Source organism: Daphnia pulicaria, chromosome 4 (genome assembly GCF_021234035.1).
Source record: "Daphnia pulicaria isolate SC F1-1A chromosome 4, SC_F0-13Bv2, whole genome shotgun sequence".
NCBI lineage: Eukaryota > Metazoa > Arthropoda > Branchiopoda > Diplostraca > Daphniidae > Daphnia > Daphnia pulicaria.
The window spans coordinates 9,919,665-9,940,126 of NC_060916.1; the positions used below are offsets into that span (position 1 = coordinate 9,919,665).

Here is a 20,462-nt window from a genome sequence, read left to right on the forward strand (position 1 = left end):
GCGTTTTTTAGTTTAACAGCATGGCCTTTGGCCTCGCCCCCGCTGCCAGAATTTTCACTCAAATTCCTTAAATAATGATGGCGTTTTTCGACGACAGGACATCCGACAGTTATTTATTTAGATGACATTTCGATCTTGAACGAGTCCAAAAATGGGCTGTTAGTGGACATTAGTATAGTTATTGACCTCCTCCAATCGCTCGGCTTCCTGATCCATTGGGAAAAATCAATTATCGTTCTAACTCAAACGATAGAGTAATTAGGCCTAATCGTTGATTCGACCGACCTATCGTTTCTGCTTCCTATCAGAAAAGCGGCAGCATTCAATAAGATGTGCGAGTTGGCTCTAGTCGAGGGTAGAGTATCCTTGCGAACACTAGCCTCGATACAAGGCAACTTGTCTTGGGCGATTTCGGCCATTCCGTTTGCGCAGTCGCATTATCACAGTCTACAACGTTTTTATATTTCCAATGCGCAACGGGTCCACTTAAACCGAGAAGTTTAAGTTTGTTTTTATCACCAAGCGCCCAGCTGGACCTCAGTTGGTGGGTGGCCAACATTGAAAAAGCAAACGGCAAAATATTTTTCCCGTGCAACCCAAATTTTGAAATTTTTTCTGATGCGTCGCTGACAAGATAAGGACCTTTCGCAATGGGATTACAACTCGGGGCCCTTGGACCTTGCATGACAAATATAAATATTTTAACGAATTAGAACTCATAGGTCCAGGAATTCCTAGCTAAAGAGTCGGACATTGCAAATTAGAATATTTTTTTGTAACGCGACGGCCATCAGTTACGTGAATAAATGCAATGAAACGAGATCAGTCGCTCTCACAACCACGGCCAAAGCCATTTCCGCTCGGTGCGAGGCGAGAAATATTTCTGTAGAAGCAGTCCATCTTGCGGGCGAGCATAATCGCGGACCGCGAATCTGGAGCCGAGGTCGACGCTGACTGGCGATTAATCACAAATACGTTCTTTTTTATTTCAGATGTATGGAAAATGGATACCGATCTGTTTGCCGCGTCCCGGAACAATCAGTTCCCCAATTTTATCTCATGAGGACCCCAGCCTAGGGCCGTCACGTCGAACGATTTTTCCTTTAGTTGGAAGATATTGCCCCCCCCCCCCCCCTTTTCATTAATTTTTAAATGCCCCGAGTAGCTCCGGTGGGAGAAAGTGTCAATTTTACTTATCTGTCCCATCTGAACAGGCCATCCCTGGTTTCCTTTTTCATTGGAGCATGAATGCGACATCCCTCCGGCTCCTGCGACCGTTGCCAGCGCTCCTAACATCAGCACGAGGTTAACCTCACCCGCTGCTCCGATCCGGCGCTCTGAATTTAGCCGCTTGGAAACTCTCAGGCGATCAGACTTGCAGAGTTTTTCGTGACTGTCCATCGAACTTTTCCTGGTGGGGAGCCGTAACAATACAAACGCTGCATATGAATCCACCTGTGTCAATTGGAGAAATTATTGTTTGGAGTGGAATAACGATCCTTTCGTAGGGATCTAGCCTTAGTGTAAGCCTATCATGTCCATCTGCACGCATCATGCCTTCTGTTTCTTAAAGTTTTCGGGCCAATATTGGTAAAAAAAGTTATCCTGTATGGGCAGAGGAGTATTTAAAAAAACTAACTGAACCCAAACCTAGGATGAACAAAAGATAATGAAATGGGTGTTATTTTAGTTGATTATGTTAATGATGTTTTTTAATCAAAATATATTTTTATATTTTACTCTGTTACACCGAAAATTGATGTTTACTTTGAAAAAAACCTTGAAAAAAACCGGCACCGGAATACCCAGATGAGCCAACAACTAATTTAAGTACCATTTAAATGTTCAAGAGGCACATAAATTAAAATTTTCAACTGAAAATGTTTTGTTCGTTATTTCCCTGTGTTTTGTAATCTTTCCCTATAAAATTATAGATTGGTTGGAAGCGAGTCAATTCATTTGTGATATTCTTTTTTTATTTTGGATGTATGGAAAATGGATACCGATCTGTTCGCCGATCTGGCGATCTTTCTTTTTGAACCGGTTCATGTCTTCCGGCATTTCTCTTAGATGTTAAATGTGATGAGAAAATTTCAATTCGGCCGAGTTCAACAGCTGTTGCCTTTTTTGTGAAGGAATTTCCCAAAAAATTAAATAATTGAATTTGTTTCACTTGAGCCTGAGGTTGGAGTTTACTGTCTCTGTTTCTTCCTGAAATAAAGTTGATGGTATCAAAACATCATCAATAAGATTCAAGAGAATCATCAATCCTAACATTCACTTCGATTATGAGTACGTGCCTTCATTTATACATGTCGACATAACTTTAAACAGGCTTTAATTTTAATCTTGTGCGAAAAACTTCTTACTGCAACTTGGCAACTTATTTATACATAATTTTTTTTTTTAGATTTTAGGTTATTATGAAACGCCATAGTTCATTATAGTGCAGTTGTCCATAAAGATCCTCCTTCCCTATTCCCAATGTTCGTCTCATCCCGAGCATTGCCAAAATAAAAGTAAACTTTAAATTCAAATTTGTACCATGGTTACCAAAAAGCTAATTTTAGTTTGAAAAAGACTTTTATAATGCCTTTTCCAGGGTTTTGGATGAGACCTTAAAAAGATAAAAGCGAAGGAATAAAGTGATGATATAATAAGAATAAATAAGGGATAAAGCTAGTTCAAACAATTATATTTCGCTGAAAATTATCGCTAGAAGTAGCCAGTATTGCCGAAGCTCACCTCTAAACAGCCCTCTCGGCACGGTGTATCGGGAAGAAGTGGGCCCGGAAGTGGGAAACTTACTGACTTCGCCTTGCTTCCCACCATCCGCCTCAACCCTCTAGTGGCTGACATGCATAATAATACCAAACAATTCACAACGACATCTGGGGGTAATGAATGCATATACGTTTAGGGGTACGTGCTGATTGCGGGAGATATAAAATTCAAAACATGAGATCACAAAAAAATTAACGAAAAACATGATACGTGTGAAATTATTTGATTGATAAGAAAGTATAGAAAAGAGAGATATCAGGAATAAATAGCACTCCCACTCTACCAAAATCGATCGGAAAATGGTCCAATCGATTGGATAATTAGAGTACCAACCAGAAGTTTGGAAATGCGCGAGAGAAGCTTATGTAAAAAGCTGATTTTTGCCGCGTTCCCAAAAATCGGGTTTTCGACGGAGGGTATTGATTTTTTTTTTTTAAGTAGCCATTATGGTTGGCTACTTCCTGATTTTTTTTTAGATTTTTATATCTAAGGGGAGGGCAGCTACAAATGGATGTAGAAGTTTGGAAACATGCTGTAGAAGCGTATTAAAAAGTTGCTTCTTTGCCACCAACCTAATTGGGGAAAAATAACCCTACAAAGACGCCAAAAAGTGCAAAATAAAGAGCTTCGTTGGCTCTATGACAATAGGGTTTCCTACTTCGTAGGAAGGGTAAATATCACCTACTAGAAAAGGTGGCGTTTCGTTTCGTATTTCGTTTCACGTTTCGTAAAGAAAACAAACAACCAAACGCCATCTGTATGCGGCGACATTTTTATGAACCAGAGCGGAAAAAAATTGTTTTCTGCGAACTTTTAAAATGAATAACTTAAGAGCTATTAAATATTTTTCAAAACGACTTTTAAATTTAGGAAAATTGATATCTTAACTAATTTTGTACAAAAGATCAAAATTTTAGGACAACTACATGACTAGATATAATGAGTTTACGGATGGACTATCCGCCATAAGGTCCCTTGTAAACACCTTTTGGTGATTTTATAAAATTTGAGGCATAGTCCCTCACAGTATATTTAATTACTAAAACATCGTCAAAGCTAGAACATTAAAAATTGAAACTCTGATCAATAAAAAGACGAGGAACATTTATTAGCTGTAAAAAAATTATTTTTATTTCTTATCACAATTCTAATACATTTTCTAATTTTTACATTTTGTTTTCTATTTTTTTTTTATAGCAAAAATTATTATTTCTGAGGAGGGTTTTTACAACAAATATAAAATTATAGTAATAACAAAGCTCATGAAAACAAAAATTCGTGTTGCAATTTTTTCCTGCTTGATCGGGGAAATTATTTTCATCGATGTAAACGCGATCTCTTTTTGGGGTTGTTGGTTCGATCAAATCAGCGCTCGGTAATCGCTGATCGATCGGGTGATCGGAGCGGAAAACGAGCGCGCTCTGCCCAACCCTGTTCCCATGTAAAAATTCCGCCTAATTAGCTCCGGGTTACAGCCATATTTATAGCAGGGGTAAGGTTCCGAGAGTATCAGTGTGAGCCTATAGCGATGTCGCAATCCCGGAATTTTTTTCCCCTCATTTTTCTATTGTTTATTTTATTTTGTTTTGCTGTTAATAGAGAAAACTAATAAGGCACCGAAAAACATGTTTATGATTGCCGATTCTGTGAATATCTTAAAATGGCGACTGAGGTCTAAAATGTATTAGTAAATGAAGGCCCAGCTTGGATTTCATAACGACATTTCACGAACAAAAATCACGTATCTTAACGACCACATCTTTAAAAACTGCAATGCTGTGTAGTATAAGATTTGCTTAAGCAACTGGAATATCGGGGAATTCTAGTTGAACACCAGGCGCACAGTCATAGACGGGGCAGCAATTAGGATAGGGAAGTGTAGCATTGGCATTGACTTTGCATTCTGGATTAGCCTTGGCCGGTGGACCGCAGTCGCTGTTTCGAGAAACATATAGTAGATCAATAGCAAATTCACGATTTTAAAATACATTTCATTAAACTGAAATAATTAATTTCAAAAATAATAATCACCTGACACGTTCCTTCAAACTGCAGAAGACGTATCGAAGTCATATTTGTAGCAAAAATTTTAAAATTACCAATATATTATTTTTCTCTAAAAGTTCTAATTTGAAATTAATCAGCAGAAAACGAAATAGTTACATTCCATCAGCTCCCTTTATGCAGATAGATTTTCCACAGAAAGGTTTTAGATCCCATTCTTCGTTTTCCTTAAACGTTCGGCATTGGGTCGAAGCATAACAAACGCCAGGGAAATCTATCGTAGATGTGCATCAATGAACAAATAATTAACTCTCATCCTTCTTAAGTCTTTTTCTTGTTTTATCCGGTATTTTAAAGTGGAAAATATTAACTACAGACACGCAAGCATTCACATAAACCATTATACCTCTTAGGACGTCGGCTTTGATTTCACGAGTCAATGTTTTAGGAGTGATTTCAACGCTAGCCACAAGGACAAATAAAAGACTGAAGCAGAGGATGAATTTCATTTTCTTCTAAATTTCGAGCTAAATTTCAACCAATGTCGAGATTGTTAATTTCAGTATAACGGTATAAGTCATTAAAAAGTCGTATAATTATTAGTAAATTACCTTGTGTACTGCGTTATGCGCCAAATTCTAAAAGCAACTGCCGAGAACCCCTTTTCCTCAGCGGCTTTTATACCTTAGTAGTCGAGGGCTGGTTAGGTGGGCTGAACCTCTGAGCTAATGGTACCGAATGGTACACAAGAAATGTGTATATTCCCTCACCTCAACACTCTTTTCATTCGTTTTGTTTACAAAAAATTCTTATTGCTTTCTTTTTCTCTCAGCCCTTACTAAGCGCTATAGCAACAGCGAGAGTTTCCTTGTTTTCGGAGTTATCCAATCAGATGAAACTTTTGGAACAGGGGAAACCATTCGTCTCAAGGACATCACGAATACTCAGTTTCTTTTTATACTGCTAGCATAACTATAAACTACAGCGCTACCCTGAAGAGGGAAATACTTGGTTTTTCCACCTTCTAAAATTTAACAATAGCGTGGCCTCGTTTTAATTCAATGTGATCACTATGAAACTCCTGAAGGGTACAGACTTAAAAGTTACTCCCCGCAGATTTTAAAAAATAACAGTTGATTAGCAAGAGTCGCAAAACTGATAAGAGTCTAAGAGAACTAACTGAGATGTCTTATTACTTTATAGACAAATTCAACTTCGCTCAAACATGTGCTGATAATAGCTACATAGTAAAAATACCAAACAAAAACAAAATCTATACTTATCCTATAGAATATACCTCAATACCTGAAAGAACGCCGTCCTAAGACTGGAAATGAAATGTCCATCGCTAAACTCGAATAAAACATCTAACTACGCAACATCTACCTAAATGTTTCGACAATTAACTTTGTAGCGAATACAATAAATGACAGATTTAACGAAGGTCAAACGTGTTTGAAACAAACAAAAAACAACACAAAGGCGCTTCCAGGAATGAAGAGAAACTCATCATTGCAACGCATTGCAATGATTAAAGGATTTAGGCTTCGTTAGTTTCCTTTTCAACACTTTGTTAACAATAAAAAATCTGTAGACAAAATCCATTAGTGTCCTTTCTCTCCTGTCTCTTTTTGACTAATAACGCTTTCACTACATTTGGAGAAACGAAGCACGGCAAAAGCGACTTTCTTCCAAGGTAGATTATTTGTTGAAAAAGTTAAGCCCAATTTTATAGAAAAAACAGGTGAAATGCCATTTTCCCCTGTTTATGCAAAGCGAATTCATTAGTTGCAACCGGAAAAAAACCCAACATAAGGCCTTTCGACTTTTCTTGGCCACTTCAAACCGGTTTAAGACATGGAGCTCAGGGAAATCCGGTCGCTTTGCAGGCTATAACTGTTTTCTCAAAAAATTTGGTTTCCGCCTCTTAAAATGCCTGAAGCGCACCAAAGACAATCCATTTCAATAACATCCGTGTTGACGTATTAATTCAAATGCGTCAGTGACTAGTGAAGTTATTTCTAATAGAATTTTGAACTTGAAAACTTTTTTATTTATTTTCCTGTTCTGTATTTATGAAAACTTCGAACTGAATGGATGAAACTGATTCTAAAAAAAGTTAAAACTTTTAGATCTTGTGACGTATCAAACTTGTCTTCAATAAACAATAAGACCTTGTGACGTATCAATATTTGTTTCCATAAACAACGAAACAGCATCAGTAATTCAATTCGCCAACAAAGGGAATGTCCTTTTGGCCTTGACGAACTTTATTAATACGAATCACCACGTACGAAGAAAATACGAAAATTTAGATATCTTCAGGTGCAAAGGATAAATTCGCTTTCAATGTTAGCTTATCGACATCAAAGAACCGACACGCAATTTGTTGTCGACAAAGAACCGACACAAATTGTTATTGTCATTTGATTTTGACAAAGAAATTTGATGCGGCGGAGCATGACCCATTTTCTTTAGAATGCAGTTTTAAGTACGCCATTTTGAAGTAGGAAAAGTAAAACTGCTGAATAAATGTTACAAAACACTTTAAAATGAAAGTATGTAGAACAATGCATATGACGCAAAGAATATGACAATATGACCATAAAGTAAACACAAATATTCAGGACCCAGATTCTACTGTCGCATTATCGAACACAATACTCAATACTTCATTTGTTGTCGAACGTGATAAGTGGAAAATCTAACAAGCAGGCATCACCCTAGATTATATGTAAAATCTTTTAATTTATTTTTTATTTTAAAAAAGAAAATATATTTATTTTTACCAATTAAATTTCTCCTTTGGTGATGTCAAGCGATTTCTTACTAAAAATGTAGCAACCACTTCTGCAACCTTGTCTGGCACATCTTCGTGTACCGCGTGCCCACACTGAGGAAGCACTTGCATTTGGAACTTTCCTATTTAGGCCACAAACAAAAATTGACATTAAGACGAAAACGGATTTTAATATTTTTCAAACTATTATTTGAATTTGACTTGCCTTGCATCTGACCAACGGTTAGTTCTCGGTCGAGTCGGTCAATGCCGGCCAACAGCAGGAGCTTCGCAACAGGAATGGCTAAAAATGTAGCCGAGAGACCATGGAACCATCCCGGCCATTGGTGTTCAGTTTTTGTCAGATCAATACGCCAGTGATAGCCAGTCTTAGGACTAACGGCCTAAATACAAGGACGAGAAGTTTTTGCTTAAAATTTACTCTAAATGTGATGTAACTTGATAAATTATCCGAAAATCTTACTGGAGGGAAAAATGTAGGTTCTCTAGTTGAAGGAGAACTTTCAATTTTTTCATCTTCATCATCTTCTGTTATACATTCACCATGTTTGAGCGCATTCGAAGTTTGTGTTGTAGCATCGAGTGGTGAAGAAGCGGTAGGAGTGGTGACTGTTTCTGGCACATCAGATGTAGCGCATTCTCCAGTCACGTCACTAGATGAATTGAAAATTTTGTTGAAGTTCTACATTTTCAAATACACAACTCAATGGATACCTCCGTAATTGACCAGGCATAGACACTCTAGCAGATTCACCGTTTCTAATCTGACCACTTCTGACACTATAAAAACACAACAAATGAAATTGTTATAATTAGAAAGTTTTTACAATCAAACTTATTCAATAGTATTTCAGTAACCTAAATACCTCCATTCAATGGCTTGTTCCAAGGAGAGAAACTGTTTGGGTCTTGATCTTAGAAAATTTTGCATAGAGGCTAGTGCTTCCATTGCTGTTCCCTCCACAACATCGATCACAATGAGCCCAGCAATCATTGGGAGCTGATCTGTAGCAGCAGCATGAACTGCAATTGCTCCTCCCATACTATGTCCAATAAGAACAATGGGAGGAGGGTCTGATCCAAAGACATGTTTGACCACTGATACAATATCATCAGCTTGGGTTTCTGCTGAAAGATTTTCATCATTGTGTGTCTTGCTGTCACCATGACCCCTCATGTCAATTGCAAGAATCTGACAGGAAACCAGCCCTTCAATGCATTCCTAATAAAACGGTGAATTAGAAATATACATCATAAAACATTAACATTATTTAGATAAGAATAAATTACAGCAAACAACGACCAGCTCAGAGCAGAAAATCCACCTCCATGAAGCAGAACAAGAAGAGGGCCAGAAGATCCTCTACGATAAACCTGAAATGAATCTCCATCTTCATTTACCACTATTTTTTCACGTGATGTAAAATAACGGCTCCAATGAATAGGGGTATAATCTTTCTTCTTTCCCATTCCACTAGGTCTTGAAAAGCTAAAAAATAAAATAAAAATATTGTTGTCTCAGATACAGTACCACAAACAATGGTACCTTTTGGATGAAGGAGGAGGGAGGCCCAAAGGAGCAATCAATTTACACCTTACTTTCTTCAAAGCACTTGCTTCCATTTTTAAGATCAAATGTTATTGTAAAAATTACCGACTAACCAGATTTCATTTCAGATTTTCTGTCAGGCAGTGCACACAGCAGCTGGCTGCTGGAATAATAGAATAATGTCGTCTGCAACTGTGATTTGCAACATAAATATATCGCTACGCATTCAATTAAATCAAGATCGATTGTCAGTAAGTTTTTAACTGAATGTTTATGAATGTTTATAAATTGAATGGAGGATTCTCGGCAGCTTCCATTAAATAAGTTTAATGAAAGAATTATTTTTGATTTCATAACATCCAAACTAAGCCCTTGTGGCCTAATGGATAAGGCGCCAGCCTCCTAAGTTGGAGATTGTGGGTTCGAGTCCCACCAAGGGTATCTCACCTTTTTGGTATTTAAAAAACCAAAAGCAACTTTAAATTATTCTTTTCTTTCTTTTTTCGCATCTACTATCTTCTTTTCCTTCTCTTCGCAGATTTTTCTATCATTTTCATATCGGAGAATTAAACGCATGAATTTATATTTTAACTTTTTTAGGGGCATTTAGTAGCAAATTCTGCCATATCCATTCTCATTGGTCGAACATCCTAGACATTTTATCGAATTGGTTCTATAGACATTTCTATGTCTCTACTCAACAGTTGAAAACACAGAACAAAATTGTTCCCATTTCCTAATAGACCTACCAATACCTAGGGCCTACCAAATAATAACGGGCAACGGGAAGTTGACAGTCACGCACTTTTTCGATGTAGTAACGGTTCAGTAGAGCAGGTCAAAGGTGACTTTAGATTTCCATAAAAAGTGAAAACACAACAGATTCGGTATGCTCCACGCTATTTGATTTTTCATTTAAAAACTTTGCCAAATTGTATCCGTAAGTTCACATTTCTTTCGTTTTGAACACTAAGACGACTTTGTTGATTAACTATAACTTACTATAATATCAGCTAACTCTATAACTTACTAGTAGCGATGGGTCAAATAAAATTAACAACGAATGGAAATGTTTTGAAAAGATGGAATATATACAGTAGGTATAAGTACAAAATTTTTAATAGTACGGTGTAAAATTGAATTGAATATTTCCTCTCCTCGAGCACAGTACATTCAGACATTCTGTATTTAGCCAATATATTTTTTCGTTTTCCTTTTTTGTTCTTCTGTTTGTTATATTCTGCTTTTGTAAGAATTGCGCTCCACCTTTCTCCGGAAAAGCAATAGACGGTCCATGTGACATTTCACTTCCCATGTATTTTAGGTTTAGTTTTGACCTATATGATTCTTTCGAGAAAGAAAAATGAAAGTCTATAATTATTTGTATGTTGCTGAACAATGGACATTCATCCAGTCTCATCCAGTGTGCCATGTTTAAAGCAGAGATGGTAGAGATACTATATGGAGCCGTTTCAAAATCAATAGAAAGTAAAATACAGTACAACAAAATAAGCGGAGAAATTTAACTTAAAATTTGTCGGGGTCGCAATGGACGTAATCATGGTCACGCGTGCACACAATCATCATTCATTGTAGCTCCGCCTTGACTTCCTTCCTTGAAAAAAGCCACTTCCCGACATTAACAGAAAATAAGAGTAGAATTCGTTAAAAAAATTCAACCACAGTTGTGCTCCACTACTGCAACTGAACTGTCTAACAATATGTGTCGTTCTGTGTCATCGATAGGCGCGATTTTTTATTTTTTATTTTCGTTGGCGGCAGCAGATTGGATTTGCCCAGTCGGGAATAAATATTGTTTTCAGTGGATAAACGAACCCCCTAGGACTTGGAATGAAACCCGAGCTAGATGTGCCCAAATAGGAGGAGATCTTCCTGGGGCAGACCATTTGGTATGGAATTCGAATATAACCGAATAAGTATATATAAGTCAATAGTGCTAACTAGCCAAATGCAAAAACAGTGAAATCCTCATTTGGCGGGAAATATTTAAAAAAAAAATCGATTTATTACATATTATCATATTACATTTGTCTGTCTGAGTTAAAGACACGCAATTAGTAATAAGATTCTTTTAAAATCGGCAACCAAAACTTTTTTTTTATATCGTGCATAATCGATGTTTATATAAATCAAGGAAACAAAATCTCGTTTTTTCTTTTTTGTTTAATAGCCATGTAACCATCGCTAGATCACATTTTGCATGAATAAATTATTTCCAAATTCATTTTAGCATGTATTGAGCCACGCATGGGTTAATGAATATCCTTTCTGGACAAGTCTGTGTTTCAGCAATGGACGTCTGCAATGGTTAGGAACCATTTCATGTACTGTAGCGTTTGCGTTAATTATTTTTAAGATAAGAAATTGATTAGCGAATTTTGTTCTCCAAATTAGACGAGGAACGAAATCTTGCATTTATTGATACATTTTTGCCTGGCTTGACGACACTTCACGATGTCGACGGCAAAATGTACTGTTTCTACACTAACGGCAACATGGTTGATCCACTGACAACTTTCGGCCTCTCTCTGAAAGACAGTCAACATTTAATAGGATCTATGTGTGTTTCAGACTACCGATTCACTCACTCCTTCATCGGTAATAATAAACATTGTATACATTTTCTACTAAATCTAAATGTGGTTACTTGGGTTTGCAAGTTTATTTTTTATGTTGAAAACTTTTCTAGGATCAACGCTGGGAGGACATGTATTATCAGCCTCGATGATAGCTGAGGGCACCGATATAGACTGGGGCCCTATAAGGCAAAATCAAGACGGTTTCGTAAATATTTTCCCACTCCAAGCTACTTCTCTGAAATTAAAATGCGTCGTCCAAACAACAAACGACGCTCATAAATCATCAGTCCGCATAAGGTGGATTCGAAATAATGGTTACTTAGGCAATTTTTCTCAGGTTCGTTCTTGAATAATAGTTACGCATCAGGGTAGCGTTCTGTATTTGTCAAACAAAACATTACTATTTTAGTAAATAACCCAACTCTTTTTTTTGTGATTTTTTTTTTCTTCAGGAGGTTAGTTTTGCTTCTGCGGAGGATCTAATTCCTTGGATTGGATTTATTCATTGTGAAACGTCTTATCTGAATCACCAACCAGTCTACAGTCAAGGAATTCACTTGGTGGTGTGGAACACGGTGACAGCACGTCTCATTTCCACCTGTATTTCTTGCAAAGTGCAGAGCATAATAGAGACAGCAAAAATTATTTTAGCACAGGTAAAAATTCATAATTTAATCACATAGATTCTTAAAAAATTAAAAATTACAATGAACGTATATTGCTATAGTTTGTAGAGATGGAAATCACTCCAGGTAAAGGAACAGCAATGGAATTCTACATTGAGCCTCCCGTTATACACCACACTACCATCTCGTTCATGATTCATATAAAGAATAAGGTAGAAAAAAATATCTATATTTATTAGACACTGCTTTAATTTTTTATGACACATTTTAGAAAATCGATAAGTTTGATTTCAGAATGGTTGAAAAACTTGGCAACGAATTCCAACTATCGCGCTGGGCAAAGAGTCGTTCTCTATTTCTTCCCAGCGATTCCGATTTAGTTCTTGAGATTATTAGTCCATGCAACATGGTCTTGCCACAGGATCGTCAGAACACGACATGGATTGGTTATTTAGGTCAAACGGTACCATCCGGGAATTTTATTGATGGCCCCATCTGCGTTAACAATCATGGGGCCATTGTAACAAGAACAGCCAGATGCGGTTTGTCTGATTTACGTCCAACACCTCACGAAGTAAATATTCAAATGCAATGAACACGAAGAATAAATAACAAACAAAGTTGTATATGCTGGAAGGAATGTTTCTCTATGAAAATTAGACGAGAAGACCCACAATGTTTCAACGGCTTCTATCCAGCTGATGGGAAATGTTACCGAATGACAGAAGCTTCTGATTTTGCCACAGCTGTCGCTAAATGTTGGGTCGGATGGCCAGTGCAACCCGAAATATTGCTGCCAAACAGTATATCCAATTGGGTGCAGACTTCACGCGAATGGATCTATCAGACTCACTATTCACCAGCTTCCCTAGTTTGGCTTCCCCTACGACGCGTTAATAGGGCGGCTCCTCTTCAAACCCCAGTCTGGAGTTGGAACACAAGTACAATTTTGAACACATTCATTTCCCTTCTGTTTGAAAGTTTTTATAACATTTTCAATTCGGACATTCTGACATACAGTGAGCAACCGGTGGATTCACATGGCCAACGATTGGAACACCACAGTTGAAAGCTCTGACGTCAGCCGTTTATGTGCGGCATACGATTTAGTAAGGAATAAATTGATCAGCACTTCATGCCAAAATCATCTTCCGATGATCTGTAGTCGACCATTATTATCACAACCCCTCAGTTCCGCTCAATCGGGTGACGTGGGAGAATACTTTTGCGAGTATGACTATCAATAACCTAAAGGAAAGGACAGTATGATAAAAATATTTCAACCATTTCGTTATTTATAGCCCCGGTTGGCTGACTCATTGGCTTGTGCTGGACACGGGAATTTGCTACAAACGCTTCACGCTAAAGGAAGCCATCGATGCGGATGAAGCTCAGCAATTCTGCGTAAAACGCGGAGGACATCTTGCCAACGCCCCAACTCACAGCACACGACTAGCTCTGGAGCAAGTCTACTCTTACTTTAATAACAGAAGCGTCGTTGACTCTTGGATCGGACTGAGGAATCAAGATGGCCAGCCAGGAACTTTTAGCTGGGTGAACGAAACGGCTGGTGACCATAGCAAGACGTACAACTGGCACCCTTATAACGAATTTAGTGAAGGCTACGCGTCAGCATTTCGTAATGGCATGTGGTGGAATTGGCCACGTCACACAAAACTGTGGGGTCTGGTCTGCCAAAAGAACGCGTCCGATTGGAAAGAAGGCATTCGATTGCTGCTTGAACCGTCTAATGACCCGATTAGGGAAGGGGAATACGCTCTCGTTTTCACGTACGAACCCAAACCCATTCTTCAAGATGAAAACGACGATTACATCACACCCGCAGCGTTCGAGACAAAGAAGATATTGAATCATTCTTATTTGACTAAATCCTTTTGGCTATCCGATTTTGACGTTGTCTGTCATTTCACTAACTACGTTCGACGCTTCAGTTTCCCCAGAGGATTTCGTCGACAGTATCGAGCTCTGGTCCCCGTGTCAACGGCCATGGGGTCGGGACCTTTCACTTGCGAAGCATGGTTCAACAAACCGGCCTTTCGATTCCAATCGAATACGATCATTCACCGACCCGCTCACTGGCACAACTTCGTCATTGTTGTGTCGAAACAAAATCCTCTCTATCCTGCAGGCTACCGCCAGTCACCAGAAATAAACTGGAATGGCGAATCAGCTGTTAATGACCTTTTGCAACGAATGAATTTGAACCGATTCCGCTATTTCAAGGATTTCATGAAAAATTTTTCGGTTGTCACAATAAGTGTCGAGCCCAACCAGAATAATGCGACTGGTACTGCAAATATTATCAATTATTTAGTGTCATTTTTCCTTTCGCCGGATGTCCAGCGTTTCGATCTGTTTGCAAACATAAGACAATGCCAAACAGGGTGGGATTCGAACGCATTTAAAACCAGCACGCTAGACTACGAGAGCATCCTTCATTTACTCCTCCAGTTTTGCTTACCTTTGGTCTATCGAAATGGCGAAGATTACCAGTTTATTGAAGTACGAAGCACTGTAGCCTGTCCATCAATTCATCCACCCGAGACATTTGGCCATCACCTTCGTGATGAAACTTCCATGGCGATCAACCGGTTCGCTTGGTCAATGACAAATATTAACCGGATGGCTAGATCTACCAACCCCTGTTTGATAGAAGGGCATATTGTTCGTCGTACCTGCACGGGAAGCTTTGAGCAAGGTGCCATCTGGGGACCACCAAAGGTAAACTTAATTCATACTTAATTAATTCGTGTTTCCTATAACTTTGAAAAACTAACGTTGTTTTATTGATTTACTTTCTTAATTATCGCGATCCATTCAATCTTTTAAAAAAATGTGTCTCTTTAGATTGCGGAGTCGAACAAGATATTGGATGAAGCAACCACTATTTGCCAAGTGGCAGATTACACGGAAAATAAGATGTATCAACTAGAACGACTGTCGATGGCTGCCACGGTCGACGGTCTTTCTCTTTCATCAGAAGCCATTTTAACAGAGTTGCTAAAAGAATGGGATGAGCAACCTTTCTTGTCTATGGCTAGCCTCGAATTAACTATTTCCAGTCTTCGTCAAATATTGAACAGATCTCGAAATCAAACTGCCCAGCTAAATCGCCTTCTCTTAACCACAGTTATCGAACGGGTAATATTTTGTCGTCTATTTTTTGAGCGCGCAAAATAATTTCAGAGATTCTAAAAATCATTTTCTGAATTTAGATGATACACCCGGGTAAATGCCCGCTGCCTGAATTGCAATTCTTACCCGACGTTCTAGAAGATTTGATTCAGCTGTTCTCCGATCTACCTGCATTGGACAACAGGGGATCGCGAGTTCGGGTCAATATTGGCGACCAGGTCTCTGTCGTGGCGGATGGAATTGATACTACGCTCGGAAACCAACACTTTGCATCCGAGATAGTGATCGATTTCAATCGCCTCTCAGTCACCATCCAGAAAGATGCCGAGAATAGCGTTTTATCCACCGTCGTGGCTCTACTTCCGTCTGAGCTTTTGGCTATCGATCCGGTGACAAAGAACAGCATCATCGATCTGTACAAGGTAGATGCCAGCGATCGGACTCAGAGGAGCATACTCGGGAAATTCATCGCCAGCCAAACAATCGTACACGTCAACTTGAAATCCGTCGTCAAGACGTCAGCGACTCCATTTATGCTGGCCTTCAAAATTGAGGGGCCGTCATCGGCGGAGAGTACCTTTTTGTGTGCGCGCTGGGACTCGCGTTTGAATGACGTCCACGGCGGTTGGCTAACGGGCGATTGCTGGTATCTCGGACGCACGGATGAAGCCGGAACTCACCTCTGTCAGTGCCATTCTTCCGGTATCTACGGCTTGTTCCACTCCGAAGAGGACAGAACACTGCGCTTGGCTTTGATTCGACGACTGCCGATTGTCATCAATGTGATCCTATTCCTCTTTATGACTTCCTGCCTGATTATTCGCTCGGCATTCGTCTGTCGAAAAGCGGTCCGTGAAATGGATTTGGTGGAGCTGGGCGCACGTCTCCAGCTGGTGATCGCTTGGTTAACGATGCTATTTTGCCATCTTGGCCAATACTTTGCACCGGGCCAAAAAGTTGGTTGCATTATCTTGACAACGTTGTTTCAGTTCTTCCTAACGGCCGCTTTCTTCTGGAATATCATTCTCCTGGTCGTCCGGCGCTGGCAAATTCACCAACGCTGGATCAGCAATCAACACGCCTGTCTGGCAAAACTCTCTTTTGCCGTGTGGGCGCTCAGTTCCCTCAGCGTTGTGACGATTCCGATTTACAAGTGGAAATACGTTCACGCCAAACTGGCGATAATATCAGAATGCTGGATAGAAGATCCGATCGATTTTGGATTGACGGTTGCCATAGTTTGTCTGGCTAGCCTCGTCAGTCTCATTTTAAATGTGAAGAATCTTGGCGATCAAAGGGAATTCGGAGTCGCCTCAGATTGGAACGCCAGTGACGTTCTGGGAGCCGTGAATACGCCACTGATGTGCCTGACCGGATTGCTCGCCATCTCGGACAACAGCTGGCTACATTCAACTCCGGTTGCTATCACTTTCAGCTTCACCTCATCATTGCTCGGTCTTATTTGGCTGTGCACTTTCTGCACGCTGGTAGCCAACCCTACGGTCAAACATGAATTTCAACATTCCAATCGCAAACTTGGTCAGGATTTGCAACTGAAAACCATTTATGGCTCCACTATCGAATATCTTACCGATCGTTGATGTCCTAATCGGTCCTAATGCGACATAATGTGTATATGTTTACTAACCCATAAATATAACTCGATATGCAAACTAAGAAAATATGCCATGATACAGTTTATTTGCCTTACGTAATTAATGAACTACACACATCACGTCAGTGAACAAAATAGGAAAGTCGTGGAATCGTGTCATCTATAAATATCCACAAGGTTCATTATAATTACCTCAAGCACATGAGGGGGGGGGGTGTTAAAGTGGGATGGGAGAGATGTAAAAAAAGCTGAGAAGTGAAAGCTGTAACACCAATAACATACAATTAGGGGATGAAGATCAAAGAATCAAAGGTCGGTAACTCAGCATCAACAACCATCCGAGTTCCATCACGCAACCGCAAAGAAATGTGACACGTGGAGAGTATTGTAACGAGCGAAAGCGTGAGCTTGAGTAACTATGCTTAACTTTGAGTTATACTCTGTGCGCATCTAAGAAAATATTCTATTCTATCGATATGTTGTCAATTTTTTTGTTTGGTTGGAAATGGAATTAACAAAACACCCTAAATATTCTAACCTAATCTATTGGAATTTTTGTGCTATAGATTTTCAACTAACCTAACTTCAGATGCACTTAAAAATACGCGTTTGCTGTATCCCACACGCAAAAATAGTTGCAGTTATACAGTCGCGGCTGAAAGTTTCTATACGTGTAGCTCAAAAATACGCCTTTTTACTGTGTATTGGCGGATGGTGTTAGCCTATGGTAGAGGTTGAGCTACCTTATTTGCTAGTTTCTTTATTTTTTACCGCCCTTCTTTACTTAACTCTTCCTCTTAACATCGATTACTAATTTACCCGCGATACCCCAAACGTTATACTCATTCCTATTGCCTAATGCTAAAATGAAACTAATCGATGCAGAAATTGCCACAGTTACAAACTGATCAATCCTCTGCCATTTTAACGTTTCATTTTAGAGCTATTGCTAGTTTATTGGGCATAGACTCAATTGTCTGATTATCGGCCATGGTTACCCATAGTTGAGAAAGCCCCGCCAACAAATCATTGTCGGAGGTGTAAGGGGGTAAAACTTAAGAAAATCGAGCAAATAAGGTAGCTCAACCTCTATCATAGGTTGACACCATCCGCCAATACACATTAAAAAGGCGGGTTTTGGAGCTACACGTATAGAAACTTTCAGCCGCGACTGTAGATTATATTGTTATCACTCGGTAAACAATGTTGCTGTGAAAAAAAATACATTATTTTATCCCCGCAGCTGCAACGGAAATCTTTAGGTTAAGGAATGATAAAAAAATAAAAACTAATTAATCGCCGATAACTTTGCTTCAAAAAATAGAATTGTAAGTTGAAGCGCAAGGTGCTGGTTTTTGGTAGTCTCCAAAATAAAATTAAGGCTGAAAATTTCGGGTGAAAGCTTTATTTTTTAACAGCTTTCAAGTTCGTTTCAATATACGGGACTTGTATAATATTCAGTCAGGGAATGAGAGAAAGAAAGTGAGTGTATTACATCCAAATGAGGGAGGGGGATGTTGACACGAGAATGGACACGAGTCGTAGATGAATGTGAGCAGATGAGATAGAGGACGTTAGACATCCAACAAACAATGAGAGGGAAAAAAAAGAGAAGACTCGTTTTTTTGAATAATTATTTATGATTTTTCAGACAAGAAATGAATTTTGGTTGTTATAAGATTTCGTTTTAATTTTTGGGTCGAGGGGTTTCTTCTCTTTTCCTTTCTCTTTTCTTTATAGTAGATAAATATTTACAACATAAATCGGTTAAAAAACATGAGTAAGCGAAAATAACATGCAAATGTCATTTCGTTCTTGTTTGCTTCCTTCAAGTATAACTGACCTGTTCAACAACCGGTCGACTGGCAAACCATTCTATATCGTCAATATCCCAGTTCACCCCAAAATAAAATGATGATAACAAGTCAAATAATAAAAACAGATGGTCGGTACAGATGAAAAATAAATAAATAAATGTTTAGCTTGTTTAATGAGATCCAGCATTGCTAACACGATGGACTCTGGTGCGAAATTCACTTGGCGGTCCCGCCATGGACACGTTGCGCTTACAGCCGCTTGATTCCTCTCGCGACGAACTACATGGAATCAAATTAATGATTAATGAAAAAGAAAAACAAAATGCGGAAGTATCGATACCTACCAGATAAGAAAAATTGTTACTCCAACGAAAACGAGGAACAAAGACCTTCAAAAACCAAATTATTATTTGATTTGATTATACCTTAGTGAACGTAATAAAAGAAAACTGCGTTTCTTACCCAATGGCGACCATGGCCACCATCCAAATGTTGAATTCACCATCGTCTATGTGCGCGGATTAAAGCATCGCAAATAAAGCAAAGACAAAATAGTCAATAAACATGATGAACCGTATTGGTCCACAAGTCTATGTAGGCCAAGTGCTAAGTCGTCGTCATTCTTGACTTACTTGGATAGTAGAGGACGCTGATGTCATCATCAATAGACGAGGGGAAGATGCTGCTCACGCTGTCCTTGGTGGCCGTGTCTTCGACTGACACTTTAACCAGTTTCTCTGAATCCGCCATGATATGTTCCAGCAAAAAAGAAGACAAACGCAAAGGATTATGTTGTGAGAGACACCTTGGTGTGGGCAGCAGGCAGCCACAAAGCTGGGCGCCAAAACATGGCGTCAAGGAGAGAATGTCACGAAACGGAAGCAAAATGGACGGGGGTGTGAACATGTGAATGGCTTGCTTAAATGCTTGCGCAAGCGTCGGAGAACGATGGACGCGCGCGCAGCTTCTCCGCTGCTGTTTTTCACAGTTTTAATAAACAACCGAAAAAAGAAATGACGCCAGAGCGGGAAATGGAGAAAAACACACACACACACAAAAAACAAAGAAATAGCAAAAAAATAAAAAAAAGGAACAACTCACCGAAAGTGCAGAGAACTTTACATTCGGACATGTGAGAGGGAGGCGGTCGACGACCGAGTCGGCAGAATTCGGGATCAACTCGTTTTCCCGTCTCCTCCAGAATGCATTCAGACAACTGACGGCGGACTCCTGTTCCACATTGCGCCCCCTAAAAGTTTTCAGAAGATAACATGGACGTTATTATTTTTTTTTTAAATAACAATTTAACATGTAGTAAAACATTTGAATATTTTATATTAAAGTTAACCCGTTCCGGCTTCTCGGTCTCTTGAATCAAATTTTTTACTAAAACTTGATTAACTATATTCAACCTTAAACAAACAAATATTCTACAAGAAGTTTGCGTACAAACAAGAGATGAATATTAAACTTTAGGTTCTAGACTGACGGAGTGACGGTAGTAAAATAAT

The 20,462-nt window shown here is 39.0% G+C and overlaps 4 protein-coding genes and 1 non-coding gene across 6 annotated transcripts in view; 2 read left to right on the forward strand and 3 right to left on the reverse strand.

The window, feature by feature from the left end:
* Positions 1-4,452: 4,452 nt before the first annotated feature.
* LOC124338585 (U-scoloptoxin(16)-Cw1a-like) lies at positions 4,453-5,543 on the reverse strand. Its single transcript, XM_046792674.1, has 5 exons — positions 5,400-5,543; positions 5,195-5,315; positions 4,948-5,062; positions 4,816-4,833; positions 4,453-4,719 (listed from the first exon to the last, which is right to left on the reverse strand). Exons 2-5 carry the CDS (start codon positions 5,295-5,297, stop codon positions 4,581-4,583), a joined length of 375 nt encoding a protein of 124 aa, XP_046648630.1. The 5' UTR covers positions 5,298-5,315; positions 5,400-5,543; the 3' UTR covers positions 4,453-4,580.
* Positions 5,544-7,013: 1,470 nt separating this feature from the next.
* Positions 7,014-9,426, reverse strand: LOC124338584 (protein phosphatase methylesterase 1-like). The gene is made up of 8 exons (XM_046792673.1): positions 9,135-9,426; positions 8,879-9,077; positions 8,455-8,810; positions 8,303-8,368; positions 8,052-8,241; positions 7,794-7,971; positions 7,578-7,710; positions 7,014-7,511 (listed from the first exon to the last, which is right to left on the reverse strand). Exons 1-8 carry the CDS (start codon positions 9,209-9,211, stop codon positions 7,493-7,495), a joined length of 1,218 nt encoding a protein of 405 aa, XP_046648629.1. The 5' UTR covers positions 9,212-9,426; the 3' UTR covers positions 7,014-7,492.
* Positions 9,427-9,505: 79 nt separating this feature from the next.
* Positions 9,506-9,578, forward strand: Trnar-ccu. The gene has a single exon. It is a non-coding gene; the product is annotated as a tRNA-Arg (tRNA).
* A 1,263-nt stretch (positions 9,579-10,841) lies between these two features.
* LOC124338601 lies at positions 10,842-18,580 on the forward strand. The gene is made up of 12 exons (XM_046792688.1): positions 10,842-11,047; positions 11,389-11,482; positions 11,553-11,756; positions 11,848-12,074; positions 12,190-12,393; positions 12,465-12,575; positions 12,635-12,937; positions 13,001-13,304; positions 13,384-13,594; positions 13,665-15,105; positions 15,232-15,525; positions 15,600-18,580. Exons 1-12 carry the CDS (start codon positions 10,859-10,861, stop codon positions 17,118-17,120), a joined length of 5,103 nt encoding a protein of 1,700 aa, XP_046648644.1. The 5' UTR covers positions 10,842-10,858; the 3' UTR covers positions 17,121-18,580.
* Positions 18,581-18,603: 23 nt separating this feature from the next.
* LOC124338602 (thrombospondin type-1 domain-containing protein 7A-like) overlaps positions 18,604-20,462 on the reverse strand; it is a 29,990-nt gene continuing 28,131 nt past the window's right edge. For both annotated transcript variants that reach the window (XM_046792690.1, XM_046792689.1), the window contains exons 18-22: positions 20,053-20,200; positions 19,584-19,688; positions 19,414-19,459; positions 19,296-19,340; positions 18,604-19,230 (exon numbers count right to left, since the gene is read on the reverse strand). In XM_046792690.1, coding sequence (XP_046648646.1) covers positions 19,122-19,230; positions 19,296-19,340; positions 19,414-19,459; positions 19,584-19,688; positions 20,053-20,200 — 453 coding nt within the window. In that variant the 3' untranslated portion in view covers positions 18,604-19,121. The remainder of the gene's footprint in view (positions 19,231-19,295; positions 19,341-19,413; positions 19,460-19,583; positions 19,689-20,052; positions 20,201-20,462) is intronic.